The 22,474-nt window shown below is 41.9% G+C and overlaps 1 protein-coding gene across 2 annotated transcripts in view; it reads right to left on the bottom strand.

Annotated features, from left to right (window-relative positions):
* The window catches only part of UNC80 (unc-80 subunit of NALCN channel complex), a 134,559-nt gene that overhangs the window by 31,585 nt on the left and 80,500 nt on the right, over positions 1–22,474 (bottom strand). For both annotated transcript variants that reach the window (XM_075094034.1, XM_075094035.1), the window contains 18 exons: positions 21,372–21,553; positions 20,861–20,992; positions 20,142–20,328; positions 19,202–19,333; positions 18,528–18,671; positions 16,928–17,028; positions 15,407–15,493; positions 14,425–14,608; positions 13,638–13,732; positions 12,642–12,731; positions 12,145–12,246; positions 9,631–9,811; positions 8,455–8,723; positions 5,614–5,748; positions 4,760–4,898; positions 3,045–3,141; positions 2,178–2,348; positions 1,872–1,964 (listed from right to left, as the gene is read on the bottom strand). In XM_075094034.1, coding sequence (XP_074950135.1) covers positions 1,872–1,964; positions 2,178–2,348; positions 3,045–3,141; positions 4,760–4,898; positions 5,614–5,748; positions 8,455–8,723; positions 9,631–9,811; positions 12,145–12,246; positions 12,642–12,731; positions 13,638–13,732; positions 14,425–14,608; positions 15,407–15,493; positions 16,928–17,028; positions 18,528–18,671; positions 19,202–19,333; positions 20,142–20,328; positions 20,861–20,992; positions 21,372–21,553 — 2,521 coding nt within the window. The remainder of the gene's footprint in view (positions 1–1,871; positions 1,965–2,177; positions 2,349–3,044; positions 3,142–4,759; positions 4,899–5,613; positions 5,749–8,454; positions 8,724–9,630; positions 9,812–12,144; positions 12,247–12,641; positions 12,732–13,637; positions 13,733–14,424; positions 14,609–15,406; positions 15,494–16,927; positions 17,029–18,527; positions 18,672–19,201; positions 19,334–20,141; positions 20,329–20,860; positions 20,993–21,371; positions 21,554–22,474) is intronic.

The raw sequence follows: 22,474 nt of genomic DNA, 5'->3' as shown, positions 1-22,474 counted from the left end.
ACCCCTGTGCTCCATCTGTTTCATGAAGCCAGAGCTCACGTAGTGTAAAGAATACCTCAGTGTGGTTTTTTTTTTTGTTTTATTGTCATTTTCTCTTGCCACTTGCTGAGAAAGCATTAATGAACCCTGCACCACTTGGCTAACACATCCAAGACTGGAACAGTGATCATTCTGCCATCATGAGACTCCTGCTGTTGCTAGCAGATGTCTGTTGCAACAGAAGAAACAAGGTCAGGAAACCTGGAGCAGTGTAAAAATATTTTGAATCAGAGACTGAACGCTTGATAATCAGAAAGATCTGGAAATGTAAACCAAGATGTCTGAGTAACACAGCATCAGCAGTCTCTACACTGCCTGTCAGCAGACACATATTAACTGCTCTTCAAAAGCAGCAGACAAATAATAAAGCACTACTTTCCATTACACCTTATTTTCCTTAGACTGGGCAATCTTGTAATGGAAGTAAATGGCATATATCCACTTTACACTTGAGCATGAAGGGGTTTTTCTGCTTCTCAGACACAGGACTGAAAGTCAAAGCTGTGTTTCATCCATGCCTGAATCAGTCTTAAAGAATAACAGACTGATTCCCGGAGTTACCAACCAAGATGTGTACACTACACTTCTATAAATTGACATAATAGCCCTTTGATGATCCATGCAGAGAGTGATTTTCCTCTCCCTTCAATACAAAAAATGAAGGGAATAACTTGGAAAGCATGTCTTGCCAGAAGGGTGTTCCTGATTTACAGTCCTATCAGCCCATGGTATTGTACTAGGCTATTGGCTGTGTGCAGACTTACTATCAGCTGTTACAGACAAAAGAGAAATCCAGAGGAAATACTCTGCTCTGGAAGAGCAACTACTCCAGCTTTTGCTAGGAGAGAATTCCCTTTCCAGGTCAGCACAAACATTCAGATTTTAAGCACAGCAAGGCATAGGCCTGGCCAGGAGAAGTCAGGGCTGCCCAAAAGAGTAATCAGTACTGCAGAGAAAACCTTCATAATCCCAAATGCTTGTGGGTGCATTTTGTAACAAGATTTCTTAAGCACTTGCTCTATGACTGAGTAAATTGTCCAGTGGCCTTGTCCAATTTGCAGCAGCCTAATTGGGATGGCCAGTATGGCCAAGGAGCAGTATTAGTCTGCTGGCGCCATCTCCTTCTTTATTTCCATCTTCTGTGTGAAGTTTTTTGTGGGGTTTCTGTGTTTTTTTTTTTTTAAGGAAGACAAAAATATTCCCTTTCTCTCAAATTCTCTGCCACCCACTCCTTTGCTACCTGTAACTGCAAAAAAAAAAAATCCCAGACCACTGTGGAGGTAAAGGTGACAGAAAGTCATAGAAAAAGTAGAAGTAAATGGGAAAGGGAAGAAAAGAAAACTAGAGGAGGTGCCAGTCTCAACTGACATGCGGTTTGAGCTTGTACTGCTGTTCAGTCTCTCGGAACAAGGCCAGAAGGATCTGACCCTTCTGCTATCCAAGTCCGTTCTGCCCAGTGGTCGCTTCGACAGTGGACTCAGAAGGAAGCAAAGCAGAGAACTGAGGGACATAGTTGCATTGTCAATATATTTCTAGAGTGCAAAAAGGAAAACAAAGAAAGAGACATTTATGATGGGTGTCCTCCATTTTGATATTCTGGTCTTCTATTTAGTCACATGGTTTCAAACTAGAAATGCTAGTCTCAGGGATTTTGTTTACTGTCAGAAATGTAGTCCTGGGCTATGTGCTCCTTTCATCTGACTGTTTTCAGACAGCTAAGGAAGTGCTCCAAGCACTGTGAGCAATCACATCTTACCTTACTCAAAAAAAAAAAAAAAAAAAAAAAGCAGCTGTTCAGAAAAATGAGAACGAAGGAAAAGCCCATGACTTACCTGGTGTTCACACCTGCTGACATGGTGTGGTTTGCTGTTGTGGTCCCTTTATGGCCTTGGTCACATCGACTCATCTGTGGGGCTGTCATAGGCCTGGCAAAAGGAAGGTGAATAGCACACTAAAGACTAAATCTACCAAATGCACTGAAATTCTGCTTGTGATCTGGTGAAGCTTGGCACTAATTTTACTATGTCTAAAACTCAACCATTGTTCAAGACAAGCTGCATATCGTGACCTCCTGTGCATTCCCTCTCCCCACACCAATAATCAAACTCAGGCTCAGACCTTTGAACCGTGTCAGTTACCTGGTGAGAACTTCTACACTGTACAAGAGGGCCTGCAAAGAGGTGGCAAGGGCAGCCATAGCAGCAATCTCCTCACGAGCTGCTGTCACAGTCTCCACTTGAGAGGTTTGTCGCTTCAGTTTCTGCAGGTAACAGGGAACCAGCGCTTCCAAGACCATCAGCATCTGGAGGCTGGAAAAATAAGAAATACTTGGTCAGTATTACTTTGTTGCTCCTGAAACTCATATCAGGCAGAGGCTTAAGTTTCTATCTGAAGACCCCTGGATCTCTCACTAGCCTTGTGATTTCATTGCTTCTCACTAGATAAGCAGTCCTGGGCCAAAGAAACTCTTGGATCAGGGACTTCAGGGGGAAAATTAGCTGATGCATGAAACAATAACAATAAAAGCAACCTGAACTGCTGGGTATCTTCTGAATATGTCAACCATTTGAAGACATTAATTTTCCCTTCCAAAGACCTTCTTCTCTGGTTCCCTCTTGGAAACTAAACTTTTTGCTTTACCAGTTTACCTTCCCTCTCTCTGTATCTTCTAGTTCTTTCCAGCTACCTGTTTCTCCCTTCCAGTTCCCTCTCCATTGCTTCTCTGACAACAGAAACCTGCAGACACAGTGTGATCCCCACTTGGAAATACAGCTTACATGTTGCCACTTAGGCTGCCATCCACCTTAGTGCTGCAGCCGGCAGGATTTGGAGCCGGTGCCCTAAGAAAGGTATCAACATGCAGAGGCTTGGCCTCACAGAGAAGCCCCGTGTTTGGAATGCATCTCTATATCCTCTGCCTTCATTTGTTAGCCTAGCTTTAACATGCCATATGCAGCTTTTATGCCTTTTCTGAGTCTGCACAAACCAAGAAAACAGATTAGCACCTTCTGAATGATTCAGGAGCATAGGCCACCACTGTCACACACAGCTTGATGGCTTCACTGATTGAAAAGGTCAAGTCTTCATTCCCATAGCAGAAGTCTGAGGGAGTAAAGTAATATGAGAAGACTATCACAGACATACCGAATATGAAAGGAGCTAGCACACTTCTTCCTTTTTTCCCCACGTCAATTGCTCGTTTCTCATGTTAACAATCCACAACAAGCTCTTGATTTTTGACAAAAAAATCCTGCTGTCAAGAACTCGGTAGGGAAGAAGCAGTCCTATGTAGGTCAAATCACTGCTGAGCATAAGCCCTGCAGCCACTATTGGAGTCCCATTTCAAACATCACCCATCACAAGCAAAATCTTAAGCTCATACATGACAAGGACACATGCAACTTAATGGCAATTTTTATGCTCTCTCTGCTTTTTCCTAGGTGTTTCCACTGCACTAAAAATGATGCTGATACACTACTGATGGCAGAAGATAGTTTTACTTCTAAAAATCCAAGCCCGTTCTACACTGGTAGCCACATGGGTGCCAGCACAAAAGTGAGTCTGGTTTGCTAGTGATTTCAGAAAAAGTTTTCAAAAGCATTTAAGTTGCATACTACAAATATTACTTCAGGGATAATTAGTGTAATTTGGATAATATCCAAAGAACAATGTTTGAAATACAACTATAGCCCCATTTCAGAAGTGACTTTGATATACAGGAGCCCAAGACAAAGTTATGTTCCCAAAGCACGTAAATCACTTTAAACAATGGAACTTGGAAGTCAGATGATTTAGATAATTCTGATCTTTATGGGGAAAATACCAAGTACACAACATACTCATCTACATTCTCATCATTAACACACCTTTGGGAGTTTTCAGAGATGCCTTGACTCAACCTCCACAGAAAACCCAAAGCTTTTATATAAATGTTTAGTACAATCCACAAAGAGGAAAATCTGTTTCTGTACTGTTTTATATTATAACTTGTGATATAATTGTGCAGTATTATAAAATCCCAGGATATAACAAAAGCTTTAACTCTAAGGCTAGACAGGTTTCACAGTCCATCAGAATCAGTATTGCTTAGGGGAAGTGCAAATTTGGAAAATAAGTTGAAGATCCTTATAAAAATCAGCAAAAATTACTTCCCTGCAAACCACAAAGCAGCCAGATCCTGCATTGCGTGGATTAACTATCAAGAGACACAGTGTCTTGGATGCATCATACAGCTGTATATATTCTGCTTTGTGATAAATCAACAACCTCCCTTAAAACTCAGCACTGTTGAATGTCTGAGTAGCATCCATCATTTAATAGTCATAGTCTGCCCACGGGAGAGGATGCTTTTATTTCCTGTCCACATGGAGAAGAGGAGAGGATGACACTGATCTTGTTGGCATGATACAGTTTATTCGGCATCTTTATTCTTCACCCACACATGATAAAATTCAAAATGCCAGGGGCCAGTCTCAGACTGGCAAGCTCAATGCAGAAAAAGTAGCTTTGGAATAAAATAAATTAATAATCGCCCTCCTGCAGAAAATATCAAAAGGATGGTGATGAAGCCAACCTTAAAAGCCTTATGGGGCATAAGAGACAGATATGACTGCATTCTGGGAGAAGAAAAGGACCCTGAACAAATCATGCTGCATCAAACGTGTGTTGAATCAATAAACAACAAACCAGAATTACTGAATAAAGGGTGCTTTGCTGTTACCTAATGACTTGAGAGGCTTTTCTGCTTTCACGAGCTCTAAGATGTCCAAAATGTCTGGAGTATCACCCTCTAAAGACTGCAGCAGGTCAAACAGGCACTGAGCTGACACTCCTTTGCTGGTTCCATTGTTTGTAGCATCCTGTTTCAACAACAGACATTCATGGCTGATTTTCTGAGGGCCTGTGTGCAACACTGGGGTTTTTTTGACAAAGGGCAGTGTACTGCTATGAAACAATAAGCCTTGCCTGACTCAACAGGTTGATGCTACATGATCTGAAAATTGCACACAGCTTTACTTCCCAGAAACAGTAGATCTTTGCTCCCCTGTGAAGGAGAAAGGTGTGTGTGCTTACAGTGTATGTGCAATTAGATTTGGCAGTCCTGCTTCAAATTAAAATTCCATTAACTTGTTTTAACTCACTGAAGTGTTGAAAAGTAAGTAGTAAATATTTTGAAACATGGTTAATCCAGTCTTAGAGTTCACATGTACTAACACTGGCATTATGCTTTTAGTTCCTATTGCTTGATTCTAAGAAAGGATTTGATTTTAAAGAGTTACAAATCATTATTGTCCTTTTACAACCTTCTTATACAAGAAATTTAAAATGAGGCCACATTTACTAGCCCAGATAGCAGTGGCCCATTATCTCAGCACACTGCTCAATCAGCTGATGAACAGAAGCATGCAGAAATAAATTCAGGATCTGGTTCTGAGCAGTACCAAGTGCAGTAAGCACATGTTCAGTAAGAACAGTGCTGCTGCTCCAGCAGTTTTCTCTTTGTGATCTCTGTTGGGGGTCTGGCTGCATACACAGGCTTCCCCACGCTGAGACTGGGGAATGGCTTTTACTCACAGGGAACTCCAGGAGAGGGGCCACACTTGCAAACAGCTGCAGAATAAAGGGCTTGCGATGCAGAACGTAGAACTGGCGGCATGCAAACTCAATCGCTTGGCGTAACTGTGGGTTGCTTTCATAGTCAGCGTATACCTGAGCAAATGAGAAAGGACATGGAAGTACTACTCCAGTGAAAGGGCTCTTTGTCTCCTAACCCCAGACTGGGCCAACTACAGCCTTGTCATTCCTGATATGTTTGCTTAATGTTTTTAAAGATGGAGACTTGTCCACCCTCCTTGGCAATGCATTTCAGGGACAAACCATCCTTAGAAAAAAGGTTTGCTTGTCACTATTGAACCTTCTTTGTCACAGCTTTAGTCCGTTATTTTTTGTTCTCTGTATCAGAGGTAGATTCCTCCCTTCCCCTTCCTAGAAGCACTTGATTTGTTTGAAGCTAGTTAGTGCTTTCTTCCTCAGTCTTCATCTTTTTCAGTTAATAAAATCCTGGCTCTTTTAGTCCTTTCTCATATGACATGTTTTCTAGAAGTACATCCCTGTTCCAGTCTCCAGTCTGCAGTCTCTTCAGTTAACTGATGTTTTTTGTGCAGTGCCCACAGCTGGACAGAGCCAGCACTTCAAGCCAGGAGTGGTGCTGATTGAAGCAGCAGAATTATTCCATGTTTCTTTCACAAGGTAGAAACCTGTATAGTCACCCCAGAATGGCATTTGAGATCTCTTCTCTTTCTTTTTTATCCTTCAACTGGATGATTCATTCTGATTCATGTTCACTGTTGATTCATGTTTAGCTTCGGATCTATAACAACTCCAATACACTGTTCTGCAGAAGTGCTGCTGAATCAGCAACTTTCCCTTCCATATTTATCTGGCTGATTATTCATCAGTAAGGACCTACGCTTGTCCAACCTGATCAACATCATCTGTGATTTTTTCCTTCTTTCAGATGGCATCTCCAGTTTCTCAAGTTAATTTGAACTCCTAGCCTGTCCTCCAACACACTGACAGTTCCACCCACTTTTAAGATATTTTAAGGTTTTTAGAGTGGCATTTCATTCAGGGCTGGCCACTGAACCATGCAGCCAATGTGTTACCAAACATGTGGGATTTGTTTCTCAGTTATGTAAACACTATAAATTGCTAGGAACAACTTCATTGTGCTTCCTTCTTCTGTCCTTTTCAATTGCCTGTCTGCACTTCTCTCCTGGTACAAGTCTGTGGGAGGTTTGGGATTGGGGTGGGCAGGATTTTCTTGATATTGCAACAGGTAATGCTGAGATTGTTTGGCAGTGCAAAATTCACTTTACAGAACAGGGTGCTTGAAGGTTTCTAAAAAATTATTAGTGTGCGAGACCTCCACAGAGATGTATCCAATTCTCAGTAGCCTAGTAGGCTGAAGAGATAAGGATGTCTTTAGGACAATGAGAAGCCTCTAGCATGCTTATGAATACAGTTGATCACCATGGCCTGTTACACTTGCAGTATCTCATTTACTTGAGATAAAATAATTAACTGTATATGCATTTCACCAAGGAAAGCTGAAGAAACCACAACAAAAAGAGCCCTGTGGGGATATGTGCATGTATGCATCAGGAATTAAGTTGTTAATGGATGGTTCAAGCCCAGGAGTAGTAGAAGAATTTGTTTGTGTTGAGCATAAACAAACCAGCTGATCTTGGGTGCCTGGAACAGAAATGCGAGGGTCTGCAAAAACAAACAAGCTCAGCAACCCTTGGGTTTTCTTTTGCCTCCCATGAGTGGTATTTTATTAAATTAGTAGCTGACGATAATTGGTAAGGAGGACAAGGTGGAAAGACTTACAAAACTAATTTCTCTCAATATGAAAAATGAAAATGAAAGGAGAGTCCTTCACAGGACCGAATGGTTATTGCCAAGCACTTCAAATTAAGTTATTGTTATATTATTTCAAAATGTCTTGTTTCTAATGAATAAACCTATGACCTGGACCTAATACATACCTACCTAACCATGTAAGGCATGATATTAGAGTTTCCAGTTACTAAAGAGTTTGTTTAGATAGCTAAATTCATCACTGGTCCAAATTATTGTGCTCTGCTGTCTATGTTAAAATGAACATACATAGGGATGTTGTGGTCATTGCTTCTTTCACAGAAACAATAGGGGGTTTTATATTTGCATTATAATACTAAATCTCTATTTAAAGAATGTCTTCGAGCCTTTGAGTCTGTCTGTAAAAGAACTATTTTTTTTTCAGTATCTGATTTTTCCCAAATGCCAACAGGAAAAAAGGCATACTTGTACAGCTCAAAGTGAAGAGAAACTCCACCTCTAATACTTGCAATATTTGTCATCACTGACATGGAAAGACAACATACTGTTTTTCATAAACACGTAGTGTCATTTTAGGTTGCTAATTAAATTGCAGAGAATGCAATTATCATTTTTAAGAAGTGAATATAATTTAGTTTCAATCAGCAAGTAGCAAACACAGATGTTTCAACTATTGCCCAAATTTCAGCCATCCCTGGAGGAAAAAACACTGAGGGAGACCCAAGATCCAAAAATTTTCCAGAAATTTCACATTTCTGTGTGGAAGCACACAGTAAGGGAAACATTCATTCATTTATTTAACATAAAGAAGAAAAGAAAATGTAGTCATTTAATCAAGAAGAAAAAGCAACGTAGTCTCCGAATGCTGATTTGGGCTGTACCACCCTGATCTGTTGTTTGTCTTCTTGGGGCCCCCCCAGTCTGTGACCTCGCCAGGACTCAGCAATTTAATGTTTCTCCATTAATAGTCAGTTCTATAAAAAAGTGCTTGCTCTGAAGTCTTTCCATGTATTGTTCATGGAAACAGCTCACCTGCAACATGCTGGGGAGGACCCACTGGTACCCGCTGAGGGAGAAGAGGTGGTTAAAATGCACAGCTGTGTTGATGACTGTGGCAGCGTACTGCCTCAACAAGGCACTGTCCTCAGGGTGCAGGATCAGGGCACCATTGAAGACGTTCAAGAACAGCATGATCTCATCCCCCCAGGGGAACTCACTGGGCATGCCAAGGAACATCTCCTCCAGCAGCTTAATCCACAAGCTTTTCTGAAGAGTGTCCAGACCAAAGAGCTCTTTTCCAGCTGCAGGGGGGAAGAGGCAACAGCAATCAACTCTGTCCACCACAGCCAGCCTCTCAATATTCCCAGAGCCCAAAGGCCTCTCCAAAGAACCATCCCACAATGCTGACCATCACCTGCCTTTTTAAAATTATTTCACTCATCCTGTACTTCTGGAAGTGCCCACACACATGCAACACGCATGAAGATGAAGAATGATGATTATCACACAGCTCATTAAATCTGGTTGGAAGTTCTCCTCTTAAAAAGCAAAAGCAGATGTGAGCTTGTACATGCATCATCTGCCCCACACAACCTGAATGGCTGTGTGGATTTATGCTGAATTTTTATCCTTCAGGTGTCCACCACATTACAAGACATTGATGCAGAGTTACAATAACGCTTCTGAAAGCAAGTGCCTTTAGGGCCTGTTACAGAACTTGCCAATGCTTACCATCCTGCATCAGTGGTCTGTTTAATCCCCAAGTAAGCCTGGAAAACCTACTTGACTTTCAGAGCAAAGTTTCTAAAAAGAGGTCTGTTTCTACATCGCCACTGCAGAATTTGCCCAATCTTCATTGAAAGTCCTCTCCATTGCCATCCTCGAAGTAGATGGCAAAGGACTCTGAGCAATCCTTTTAAGTGCAGTTATCCTACTGGACACAGTATTCTGGCTGTAGTTTCATGCATAATTTTAATACATAATTATAACTTATTCTTATTTGGGTCCAAACAAAGTAGTTTTGTCTGGAGACCTCTAACAGCAAAGCCCTTTCTGCTGCTGTGCTTACAAACCAACAACTATGTATCATTCTCCCTAGGAGGAGATTTATCAGCTTTCAGTCTATATGTTTCTAAGGCAAATGAAGTGCCTCAGAGAAACCTTCTGGGCTCTATACAGCTACCAGAGAAAGCTATCAAAAGGCCATACCTTGGGGATCACTGAAGAGTGAGAACTCAGCATCAATGGCACTTCGGGGAAATGAAGGCAAGCGGAGGAGGTCTTCCTGAAGCATAGATACATGGGACTGCTTGTGGGCAGTGGGGATTTTCTGTGTCAGAGATATGAGGAATAGCACCCGCCCCACCTCTTCTAGTTTGCGGGTAAACACCTGAGAGAAAGAGAGACAAGGATCAGAATCAGTCTGATCAAAAAGTTCTTTACAACATATATACACTTTTCTAGGTGAGCTTCCATGACTTTCTCTGATGGGAGGGATGCTGCACTCATGGTCCAGAGGAACCTGTTTAATTCACAGGGCTAGTGCTGCACCCTTTTGCTAGAATTTGTGTGACAACTGTTCTTCAGCCCAGCTCAGCAAAGATGGATCATGTTTGTAAGCGAGGTTTTAACAATGCTTTCTATTTCAGTCTTGTGGAGGACCCTGAATGGTTGTCAAACACTTTGCAACATGACATGCCATCTTTTATAGATTAATGTAAGCTTCGCCACTGTGAGCCACAAGGCATTCAGAGGCAAACCAGCTCCAAACTGAAAGTCAAACAGTTGCAGTTGCTCTCTGCAAGGTCTTAGACTATAGTCAACATGAGGTTGGAATAGTTATTTACCTTCTGGGTTGAGACTGGCTTATGTCTGGCCATAGAAAGTGTATGTATAGTTGCAAAAGAAAAGTAGTCAATAAAACAAAGGAGAACAGATTCTGAGTTACTGTAAGCAAGCAAAGTACTGCTGACTTTATTACTTTTGGTTTACACCAACTGGGAAACCGAGTTTCATTCTACTAGCCTGCTTTGAACTTCTGACTGGTAGGACTAGTCAGGCTAGCTATTTTATTTTGATGCTAAAAGTAACCATAGGGCACAGTGATGCTCAGTTATAAAAGCAACTGTCTTTGGAAGCGGTTTTGAGACAGCTCTTAGCTACTGGGATGAAGCCAAAATTTGAAGCATGTAGCTTAACATGTGACAAAGCTCAGCTTCCCATGTCCTGCAGTTGCTATGACCTTGCTCTGAAGTGCACTCAGCTTAGAACTGGGTGCTCAATCAATCAACAGTAAAGAAAGTACTTTTCCATGGCTTGCTGCTCTGTGGGCAGACTCTACAGTGCTGTTTTCTTTGCTGAAGCTGGATGTTGTCCAGCAACTTCTAGCATGACTAGAGAGAGGCTGGTAGATGTTTGATTTAAGTTTTAGCTTAGACGTAGTTTGGTCTCTAAGTACTTTAAATAAAAAAATGTGGAGCATAAAATAATGCCCTGACAAAACTGGACAGGCCATTTTAATCTTCTGGTGTCAAGCTCATTTATTTGATATGTCGGACACATCTCCTAGAACCACAGTGAGAATAATTTCTGCCAGAGAAGCAACGAAATGATCACAAGTAATTTCAGATTTTTATAGACTTTCTACTGACAGATGCAGCACATGTAATATTTCCCTATTCTGTACCGTACACATATGAGAGAGCATGAACTATATTCTCTGTTATTATAGCTGCTTTTTGTAACCATTCCTGATGATATTTTCTTATCACTGCATTCACATTGCCAGGGGCACAACTACAGTAGCTGCTTTTTGCCTAGAATAATACAACTGTTAATACCAAACTCATACAGCTTATCCACATTCCCCCTCTTTCCTGCTTATTATCATCCTTTGCAGATACAGCTACAACAACTTTTCTGTAAATACTCAACCCTGTGCTATTGAGACAAATTTGGTTTTGTGGAAAACAGAGCATGTGGCTTCTACAGGTAGAGTGAGCTCAATACCATTGTCTTACTCACTAAAGAAATTATACTTGTAGGGGCTTGTAGCACATTAAAGGCACTGCCCTGCCATTTCAGTTAGGGTTTAGTTCCTAAGTGAGAGATCCTGGGAGCTGCAGAACATTGGCAGGATCAAACAGATTATCAGGTCATGAGGTGGGAGATAGGGAGGACAGTGCTCTTCTGAGGGCAGATAATCCCCTGATGAAATCACTACTGCTGTGCCTCTGGGAGTGGTTATGCTAAGACTGGCATCTGAGAGCAGGACAAGGAAGAGAGGCAGTAATATTATTTACAGTGAGAGGACAGAGAGGAAGGTAGAACAGATAATTCCTGCTCCACAGCCAGACAGGCTTGAGAAGAAAAGGTCTTAAATGTGTTCCTAAAGAGACAGAGGTCATGTTAAAGAAAGAAATAAGCAACTTTTGAAGCTGAGGCAACTGGAACTCGTCTAGCCAAGCGTAGGAGAATGCAAAATGGTCTGCCTAAAAGAAGCTGTCTGGAGAGAGCGGGAAGGAATTCACATTGCGTTCTTTGACTCTTCTTAAAATACCATACACCTGTCCAATGGCACCAGGACAGATTTCATGCCAATTGCTACTTCTCCAGCAAAGCTCTCTATCTGTACGCAGCATGAGCAAAGGCCTTTAAAGAAAAAAGGAAGGTTTGTTTACAGGGTTTGTTTCTGGGCAGAGGTATTTGGTAACCGTGAGATACCTGCTTCTGAATAAGCTCTTGACCTTTTTCTGGATGCATCTGCACCAGGTTGAGCTGGGGAGAAACTGACCTCCGGAAAGGATAAATGTCACGAACATAGGTCTGTTAGGAAGGGAAACAAATGTATTTTAAACAAATGTAATCATAACAGCATCACTCAACAGAACTGAATAAAAGGCCCTTCAGCCCTTTCTGAAGCTTTTGGGACTTTCAGACAGTGTCAGGCATCATGGAAGAGCATAAATGGAAGAGAAATTGCTCTTCTCTAAGAAAGCTAGACATTTAAGACCTAGGAGCAAGGGACTGCACTGCTGCTTCTTCAGTCTTCTGTCAAACTCCAAACTTTCACCACACACAACTAAACACGCAAGATGTACTGCCCACAGGACAGAATTCTGTCTATTTATGGGCTGCTTGTTCTCCTTTAGATAACCCCAATGTTTAAAAAGGGATGAGGTGGAAAGAACAAAGTCACCTGGACCTGACCTATGCCTTACCTTGTTGTAATGAATAAGATTCCATCGCTTATCCATTAAAAAGTAATGAGAAGACTGTGTTTCAGGTATGTTAAAAAACTCCAAACACTCCTGAAGTGGAAGAAAGAAAAATATCCTGTTACTTATTACCTGTCTTGTACGAAGACCACAACATCCAAAAGAAGAATATGCAGCTAATAATATATAAAGGCACAAACTTGCATGCCTCAGTCAGGCTGGTAGAGTCTTCTAGCATTAATACTTAATTGCTTTTTTTAATCATAAAGTACATGAATTTGTTTGTGATTATCAAGACTTGCTGATATCACAGTCCTGAAGACAGATGTTATTTATTTCAGTGTCTTCATATTGCAGATATTTGTCTGGCTATATAAGCCACATGGGTATTGCAGGTGCCGTTTCCATATTATGTATTTATCAAGATTTAGTGATAGGCAATGTACAGAGACACTAAAGTTCAGATCCTTCAAAGCACTGAGACGTATGATTCCCATTAAAATGCAACATAGTTGGACAAACTGAAGGCTTTTAGAAATCTGTTTCCTCTGTGGCTCAGTTAAGACCATGCAGGAAATCTCTGGCAGAAGGGGGAACTGACTTCACATCTCCCAGATCCCAAGATACCATCATGGCTACTGAACCATCACTTCTGCTCTGATATTGACCATTCTGTTTAGTCTTTAGTGTTGGTAAAACCAAATATTTACATTATTTATTTATTTATCCAAGGATAGTATACAGCAAATACTCAACAAACTACAGTGTCTTCAAATGTAGTTGCATGTGTGGGATTTTGGCTGTCTGTGAGGTCAGGGCATTTCTATTATCTTTAATATGGGATCCTGTTTCTTGCAACCAAGCTCTCCTCATACAGAGACAGAAATGGCTGTTACAGCAAAGCTTCTCTCTCACACTGAAATAGGATGATCAGGCATACAGGTATGGCAGGTATGTGTACTAGTAAGCAGCTTTTCCAGATGAAAAACTCACTCCTACCTTCAGAAGAGCCTCAAACTGTGTGTCCTCGTGGACTGGTAACTGAGTGGGGATGTCACACTCATTCTGTCCATGCACAACAAGGGTCTTTGTGCCTAAAGGAAGAAAAGCAGTTGCGTTCTCCCTAGCCTCTTTAATTAATTCAATTTCAGAAAACTTCCCATGGACGAAAAGTGATAGTTAAAATTCATTCCTGGGCAGACAGACAATGCTGGTCCTGGCTGGAATCTGTTATGTAGTGTTAGCATAGTCTCACACTTGTATAGTCAATGAGAAATTGATCTGTTCCTAAAGGATTGAGCTGGCTTTAGCAGCAGCTATCACTCTGAGGAGGAAACAAACCTAAAAGGGTCAAGTCTGTTTTTCAGCAAGATATCTCTTGCCTCACTCATGACATCCTAGGCTCACAGCATGCTCTTCTTGGGCTCTCTCTCAAGACTTAAATGAGAGGTTGCATCAAATCAAACTGAGTTTGAATGGTGGAGCCTAACAATGATCATCCTGCCAGCCTTTCACAGCCCAACTGGCACAAAGCTCTGGGTTGCAAAGACTGTTCTAATTCACTTTCTGTTTGCTTCTTTCAGAGCTCTTAAAGTGGCTTTCTGAATCTCAGGGAATTAGAGGTAGAGTTACTGACAGAATCCTCAACTCACAAGATACTCAAACTGACAAGATACGCAGCCATTTGTAGTGGCTCTTGTTCTGATCCAGTTCTGATGGATCTCCTTTTTGGTGGAGGGGGTCATGAACTTGGAAGTGAAGTAGGTTTAAAACTTATTTTTTCTACCTGGCATTGAGGCCGTCACTAGCAGCTTCACTTCACATTGTTCCTTCTTCATAGTCTGTTTGAGATCCTTGAAGAACAGTCCTTCTACATAACCCACCACTTCCCAAAGGAAGGTAAGTGTGGCGGAAATGGCATCCATGCCCCATTCACAGGGAGTGCGTACAAAATACATTATCAGTCCTACCTGCCAATAATAAATAAGAGGAATATCAGGTTATACATACTCTTAACTGTGCAGAGCATAGTATAAACACAGAACAAGAATATTGTTCTTCTACCTTTCTTTACTCAGAGGGATAAACTCATTAAATTTGCATCCGGAAAGTTTATACATACTGCAGAACAATCTGCCTGTACTAATTTTCCTTTTTCTAGAGAGGATGAGGGGTGGGGGCAAAAAAGTACTGCTGCAGCCCAGCCTTAAAAGACATTGTAGATGAGGAAAAGGGAGAACCTTTGCAGTAAGAGAATTCTTGTGCCTTCTGCTCTGATGTGCTGCCACATAGACAACTCACAAACAACAGAGAGCTCCTGGAATAGCATACATCTTATCTTTTTTTTTCATTTCCTAACTGAAAGAACTGCAGCAAATGCATCTTCCACAGACTAGAAAGATTTGCTCCAATAGGACTGTCCAAGAGCAAAGCACTTTCTGAATCAAAATTAAGTAAAATAATTAAAGGCTTCTGGCACTGGGATCCTTCTGTCGGTCTACAACTCAGTGTCCATGGTTCAATTCAGAAATCCATGACAGGTTGCTTAAGGGTTTAACAAAAAGTTAAAGGTTCCTTTTCCTCTTCGTAGAAGGGATGAAAGGCTGGTGTAAGCCTGGTGACTTGCACCCACAGCCAGAAGCAGATATGAGCTATAAAGGAGAAGTTAAAAGCATTCATTTCCTTGCAGACTGTGACAGTAACTTCTTAGGACTCATACAGGCACAGGTGAGATTCTGAGCTGCACGGTGGACCCACAAGCTACTCACCAAGTAGTTAAAGAGGATATGAGATGTCTGGGCAGGGAAGTCTCCAATGTTCAATAAAAGCTTCCTTAACATATACATCAGCTCATCCTGGAAGAAGAGCAAATGGTTTTCTTTTTCTCACAAAATGGAGAATGGATTTCTCCCTTTTGTTGTCCCTGATTTTGTTTCTTCCCATTTTTCCGTACTCCCTTGTTCAGCTCTGTCTCTTGGTGCATGAAGTAGAACTATATGCTTGTGACTGCTCCCACATTTCCCAAAATAAAGCCCCGGGCACAGCACCCAGGCCAATGCCTTTCTTTTCGATCTGAGAGAGGCCAGTACCTCTTCTTGCAATTTGTACTGACTGTAGCATCCTGACTTTGCACACCTCTCCCTATGACAATCCCTGTGTTGCTTATCACAACAAATGACTACCTAGATGATCTGTGAAATCTGGTTCGATCCAGCTTAACTCAATAGCTGTGGCTGCGGGGTAGGAGATGGGGGAAGAATCTAAATCTTCTTCCTTTAGAGGCTGCCTGCTTTAAATGTGGACTAATACATTTCTTATGGTGGGGAGGGTCCATTAGAGGGGAAGGAAGCTCACTGTCAGGTAATGACAGACCGTATCACAGATTTCTTCTATGGCCCTCATCCTCTTAACCCACAGCAGATTTGAGCTGGTGTTAGTAGTATGAATATGCATAGGACAACCCATGACAATGATATATCTGCTGGAAGTTTCCATGGGAATACACCTGTTCTCTGTGTTCTGTACTCATGGTTGTAATAGGCTTATGAAGAGATGGTAAAACAGCGGACTATGCTAGCTCAAGGCCACTGAGGCTGGACAGCGTATAGCTTCCTTCTCAAAGGGACTTAACAACCAACCAACCCTCTGAACTTAAAGGAAAGCTTTGGGGACTATGGCTGAGAAGTCTCAGGAATAGTGAGGCCACTGAGACCTGATTACTCAAAGAACCAAAAAGCAGCCTTTCGTGGCCTTACTTGAGGTTTAATATTAATTTTGTAGTTAGTTCTTAGGTGGTGGCTTGGAAGATGAGGACAGTGATATTGATATTGTACACTAAGTGGCAGTTGAGACAGTGGTATGGAGAGTCTCACTGCCTTTCATGCAGTCAGAACTGGTATGCCTTTCTTTCATAAAGCTTAACCATGGCACTAGAAAACAGTCTAATAGCCAGGGAGAGACAAGGGCACCCCCATCTTTCAGAGAAAGCTGAACAGTGTGGCCTGGGTGATGCAACATTGCCTGTGTTAGAAAGGGTTGTGCTTTGCTAAGCAGCTCTTCAAAGCTTGGCTTAGAGCAAGTTAGATCCTTAGTGCTGGTAAATCAGCTATGTTCCATTTCCATTAGTCAACAGAGATTGAAGCCAACTGATGATATGGCCTAAAAGACTTTGAGATACATTCTAATAGTCAACGTTCTTCTCCAGTGATGCCCACAGAATGATTCTGCTTGCAGCTGTGCTCCCCTGCTCTAAGCAATATGTGCACCCCCTGGGGAGAGGAAGAGTTTACCTGTCGGTTGCTGATTGTGAGCTTCTCAAGGAAATGGCGCAAAACTGTAGAGGGGTCTTCAATTAAGCAGTTCCACAGGACTTGCTGAGCAACAGCGCTTACTGTAAAAGAGGAAGAAAAAGTCAAAACTGTCTCACTTGGAAAAGCCTTGAACTGGTACATTTAGATGCATAAGTTCCTAACCTTCTACCATGATTGTCATTTTTGTACTGAAACACACAGGAGCCTCTATGAGGCACTAGGATTCCTGGTTACCAGTGCAGTCATCTCAAGCAATAACAATAGGTTTAATATTTGAACCTTCCCTGGCTACTGGTGATATGGCAGGAAGCACTTCACCACTGCAGTTAGAGGAATAATAAATAACTATTTGGATTCACAACTGCAGATGGACAAATCTGGCAATTTAAAAACAAAAATTCATATACTTTTTTGTTCATGCATAGAAGTTAAATTTCATGGTGATTCATTGAGTAATTTTATCTGGTATTGGTGAACAGCATTAGTCAGCAGGGAATTGTGTTGATGATCAACTCCCCAAAGTGTAATTAATTGCAATCCTGTGAAGATCAACATCAAAGAATTATTCATTAGGTTTTTTTCAGTACTCAGTCCCCGATCACAAAATGACACATACATTATTTAGGTGGCTGACTACACCCACCCAAAACTGAACACAAAATGTAACAGAAAATTAAAAATTAAATGTGCAGTCAGCTGAGATGATGAGTGATGAGAAAGGAAGGGCAACAGTCCACCATATATAAACATTTTAGAGAAACACATACAGAAAAAAACCCCAACATTATTACTTTACAAATACATCACAGACCAGAAACAAAATGTTCAAGCTGTGTAGATGTGGTTTTCCATTTGTCATAGGATCAAAGAAAAGTTGTTGGGAATAGACCTCTGGAGGTCTCTAGCCCAAGCCCTGCTTAGAGCAGGACTGCCACCAACACCAGATTGTGTCAGCCATAGCTTTGACTAGCCAAGGCTTGATAACCGCTGTGATGGGGAATCCACAGACCGCACTGTGTTCCTAGTTATAAAGTTCCTTCCAGATTTCTAACCTGAACCTCCCAAGTTGCATCCTCTAAGTTAGAGTTCCTCTAACTCTTTGTTTCCTTTTCATCACACCAAAGAAGTCCAGTTTTTGCAATCAATTCTCACAGAACACCTGTTTTAGGCCTCTTAACATCCTGGCATCCCTCCACTAGACCCCTTCCAGCTTCTCAACATCTATCTTGAATTTGGAACATTTTTAGGGCCCCTAAAGAGCAAAAACCCCTCAAAATAAAACACAAATAATGGATAAGAAAAGGAATAATCCTAGAAAGTCGCATTTCTGTTGTGAATCTACTTTCAAATAGCTTGTGAAGATTTAATAGATTATTTATAAGTTTATAACAAACATATATACTCATAACAATATATAGCACATACTACTTCTTGGAAACATGAACTGTGAGTACAAGGTTGTGTTACACCTCTTCTCCACTTCAGTTATGGCACCTAAAATGTAAGCCATTGTTCAAAGTGCTGGCAGGTTCTGCCAGCCTTAAGCAAGAATCATGTGAAGTTTAATGTAGGTCAGTACCAGCTACTCCATCCTCCCGGACTTCTCCATCTTCCATCAAATGGACAATGGGGAGCACTGCTGCACAGATGCATGCTGGAAACACAGCCTGAGGCGGCTGTGGCACGTGATGGTTTGGAGTGTGCTCTGTAGTGTGTTCTTCATCTGGATCAGTAAGAAGAGTAGAAGGTGAGTGTTAGTAAATAAGCCATGGTATTACCCAAGCAGGTTAAGATAAACATTTATGTTAGATGCTGTACAAACAGAACAAAATTGTAGGCTGTCTGATCACTGTGCAAGCCTGGCAGGTTTACTGCTATCTCCAAGAAGAAACTGAGCCTCCAGCTAACTTCTTGATCAAGAATTTTCATTGTTAATATATATTTTTTTCAATTTACATTTATCTTCTTGTACAGAACCCATTTTCTTTTTGATGAAATCCCATTTCATTACCATTTTTTTCAGCCAATGTGCTCTCCATGGCACTACTCTGCAAATGAAACATGAGAAGTAGGGGTAGACATTGTGACAGCAGGAGTGAATAAAATAATGCAGGGCAGTAATTTATTATAAAGTGGCTCAAGCTTGGGAATACATTCAGCAAAAGAAGATGCCACTGCCCTTATGGGTCAACAGGAAAGGCTTCCTGTGAATGAAATCCTAGGAAAGGATACTCCTAAGTGAAGTCAACCCACCTTCTGCACTGACTGCTGACCGCACTGACCAGACAGAGCCACGGCGGAAAGAATAGTTCCTATGAGATGTACTGGAGGTGCAGGAAGGACTCACAGAGAGACGGCGGGAGGCCAGGTTGGCAACTTCTTCTACTGACAAAGGGAACAGGAAATGTCAATCCAGATCCAACTGACAGACTTCAGGGAACTTTCTAAAGGATGGCACTTACGACGAAATTGGAACATTGAAAGTCTAAGTCAGGTAACACTTAAAAGGCGCAATTTAAAATCTATAAAGATCAGTCAGATAAGTTATTTGGTCATGCTTTGGGAAACAGCAGAGCATTGTTCTGTAAGAGTGTTCAGCACTTTGGTGAGTCACATTGTAACTGAATCGGCCCTATACTTCTTTTCATCTACATCCTGTGAACCATCGTGGTTGCTGGTGCTTAGTTTTTCCTAAGAATTGGGATTTCTGCTCACAGATATCCCAATGCATGTTTAGATCTGAAAATCACTGTACTCATCTAATGGCACATACCTTGGAATGCCTTTAATGAAGTCTTTGTGCTCTGTTAGCCTGGACCACTGAAAAACTTCACATAAAGACTAAGCTTTTCATGACTCATGTTGTGTAACTTTGGCCATCTCAAAGTTTGGTACTGAGGTTCAGCTGGTCATCTAGGGTCCCCCACTAGTCACCATAAAGGTAGAAAACTCCACGGACAATTCAGCCTGTCCTAAGCTGTGCATTTTAAGACAGATACTGCCAAAGGGTGACTCCTCCTACTCTTAAATTATTAAAGGATTAAAGTTAGGAAAGACAAATTTCATTCCTGAGTGCACCAAAGCAGGGACTTTCCTAACACTACAATCAATGTCCCTGGGCGTCACACCCCTAAGCAGTACTTGGCAGGTGCTCTCAGGTTCCTGGAATGCCGTTCCTGGCCCTGGAGCACACCTTCTTCTTCCTGCTCTGAGGTTGGTGTGCAGGTTGGCTCATAGCAGGCCTCCTGAGTGATGGGAATGGCAGTGATGAGACTGGCTTCCCGGCCCAGGCGCTTCTTCTCTTCCTCCTGCTGCAGGTTCTTCAGGATGTGCTCTGCTCGTTGATGGGAGCGCGATACAGCTCTGGCTGAAAATGACTTCTGTCAGAAAGAAGAGAGAAGAAACACAGCCTGAAGCTGTTAGCTAAGATGCACACATCCTGCGTTTTCTGCCAGAGACTTCAGCGACATTCAGTAACTCAGTTTCTAAGTACAAATCAGTCTAGAGCTAGCTGAACAGAGATTCACCAGGACACTCCTCTTGGAGCTATGTCTACAATAAGCCTTGGTGCAGACTTCTCCCAAGAGACACCACATGAACCAGTGTAGAAAAAATTGTCTGTCAGACAGTTCAAGAGAACTAATCTTCTGGAGAGAGGAGCTGTGTGCTCCTAAGATCCGAGTTACCGTCTCTCGCAGGGATATGATAGGCAGTACAGTACCCAGTGAACAAACAGAAAAGACTTATGACTGTGTAGAAAATTCTATGTGCCCTACACAGACAGTGTACTAGATTTTTCCCAGCTGAGAAAGACAAGAAAACTCAGAGTTTAGCCCACATCTTTTGGCTTTGGCTTCCCCCATGCTGCTACAGAATAAAAACGCTGCTTACTCTCACGATGTCTCTGCTTACCGACTGATCTTCATTTATAGGATCTTGCACACTCCCACTGCACTGAGGGACCCAGGGTGGGTCAAACATTGGCACAGATGGCATCCCCAGGACAGGAGAAGGCAGAGTGAAGTTTATACTTGGAGGAGGGATCTAACAAAAACACAAAAGACATTTTGTTACATTAGACCACTATTGATGACGGTACTGCTAATTAAACATGAACACAATTACCCAAGATATTAATTACCTCTGCTAATTTTTCCCCAACTCCATATCTCACTACACTGTAACACCATATATGACACAGATTTCTTTCTTCCTCTGATGTTTTCCCTGACCTGCGTCCCCGTTACATTCTCCCTGTTTTATACAGGAGTTGTACACATCACCTCCCCCACTAGCGTGACTTACACAACCATTTTTTTCTCTAAACAGATTTTCAGGCAATTTCATGGCAGAGTGTCATTACACATCTATCCCACAAGGCAAGCTGTGAGTGACAACATTGTGTTTCATGTGCCCTCGCTACCTTAAAGATCTGCTGTGCTCCCTCTTCCATCCTTGGCCAGACTTGATACCTAAACCTCCAGAGTGTGTGAAATTTGAGAATGGCGTTCAGTCTTTGCACTGTCTCTGGGTGATGAAATTCGGACATCAGCATGTCAGAAACAGCATCTGGCACTTTCACAGCACACAGCAGGAACATGGCAGCTGCAGGGAGAGAACATCTGATCATCTGTTTTCCTTAATAATTTGTTTATTTGGCACAGAAAAACCACAGCTCTACAAACCCCCACCAAAAGAAACCTGATCTTGGCTCCAGAAATGAGATCGGCAGTCTACCAGACCTAGAGAAAATTGTACTGATTCATGAAACCAAGCACGTATGATTCTACCTTTTGGAGCCACACAGCATTCCATCTGATGCTTGTAAAGGGGTTCTGGAAAACCTGCTTTTAAAGTATAACATAGTTTTGCTCTTCTCACTAAAATCTCAGTCATGACTGGTTTAAACTAAGAAGCATCTCTTGAAGAAACAGGACTCATTCAGTTTGGCTTTCAAAGATTCCACTTCCAAGTGATTTCCGTGATGATTAATAAAGGCTGGTTTAACAGATCAGCCTTCCCCTCAGGGCAGGAGGCAGTGCCCCAGCCTGCCTATTTTAATGGATAAAACTAAAAAGAAAGGTTCTTAGTCAAATGAGCACCATGCAATGCTCACAATCTGCTTCCAAGAGAAAATGGAGTTGCTGTGGATTGAGACAAAGGACCAGATCAAAATGGAAAACAGCACAATAGAAGTTGAGCTGGCCCATAGTTGTTTCCTTGGAGGATATTTGAATATAAACATAGTCCAACTCCAGGCCGATGGAGGCCAAGTCATTTAGATGAGTATCTGAGGGGCGCTGAGGAGGAAACAAAAGCAGGGAGGACAGTGTTGCTGTGGGAGTTCAGTGGGTGTCAGAGAGTCCTTGGCTTCTCTGAGCAGTAGCTCACCACAGACCACTGGAGACAACTTCTCTATATTTGGTGGTTGTTCCTCCACAGCAGAAAGAGGACATTTGTCCTTGTGTTTGCCTCAACATTTATTCAGAAGGTGCCAGACATGAGAGCTGTGCTGATCGGAGGCAG

Source organism: Phalacrocorax aristotelis, chromosome 5, assembly GCF_949628215.1.
Source record: "Phalacrocorax aristotelis chromosome 5, bGulAri2.1, whole genome shotgun sequence".
Lineage (NCBI taxonomy): Eukaryota > Metazoa > Chordata > Aves > Suliformes > Phalacrocoracidae > Phalacrocorax > Phalacrocorax aristotelis.
The sequence above is the reverse complement of the archived record's forward strand: the minus strand, read 5'-3'. Positions and strand labels throughout refer to the sequence as shown.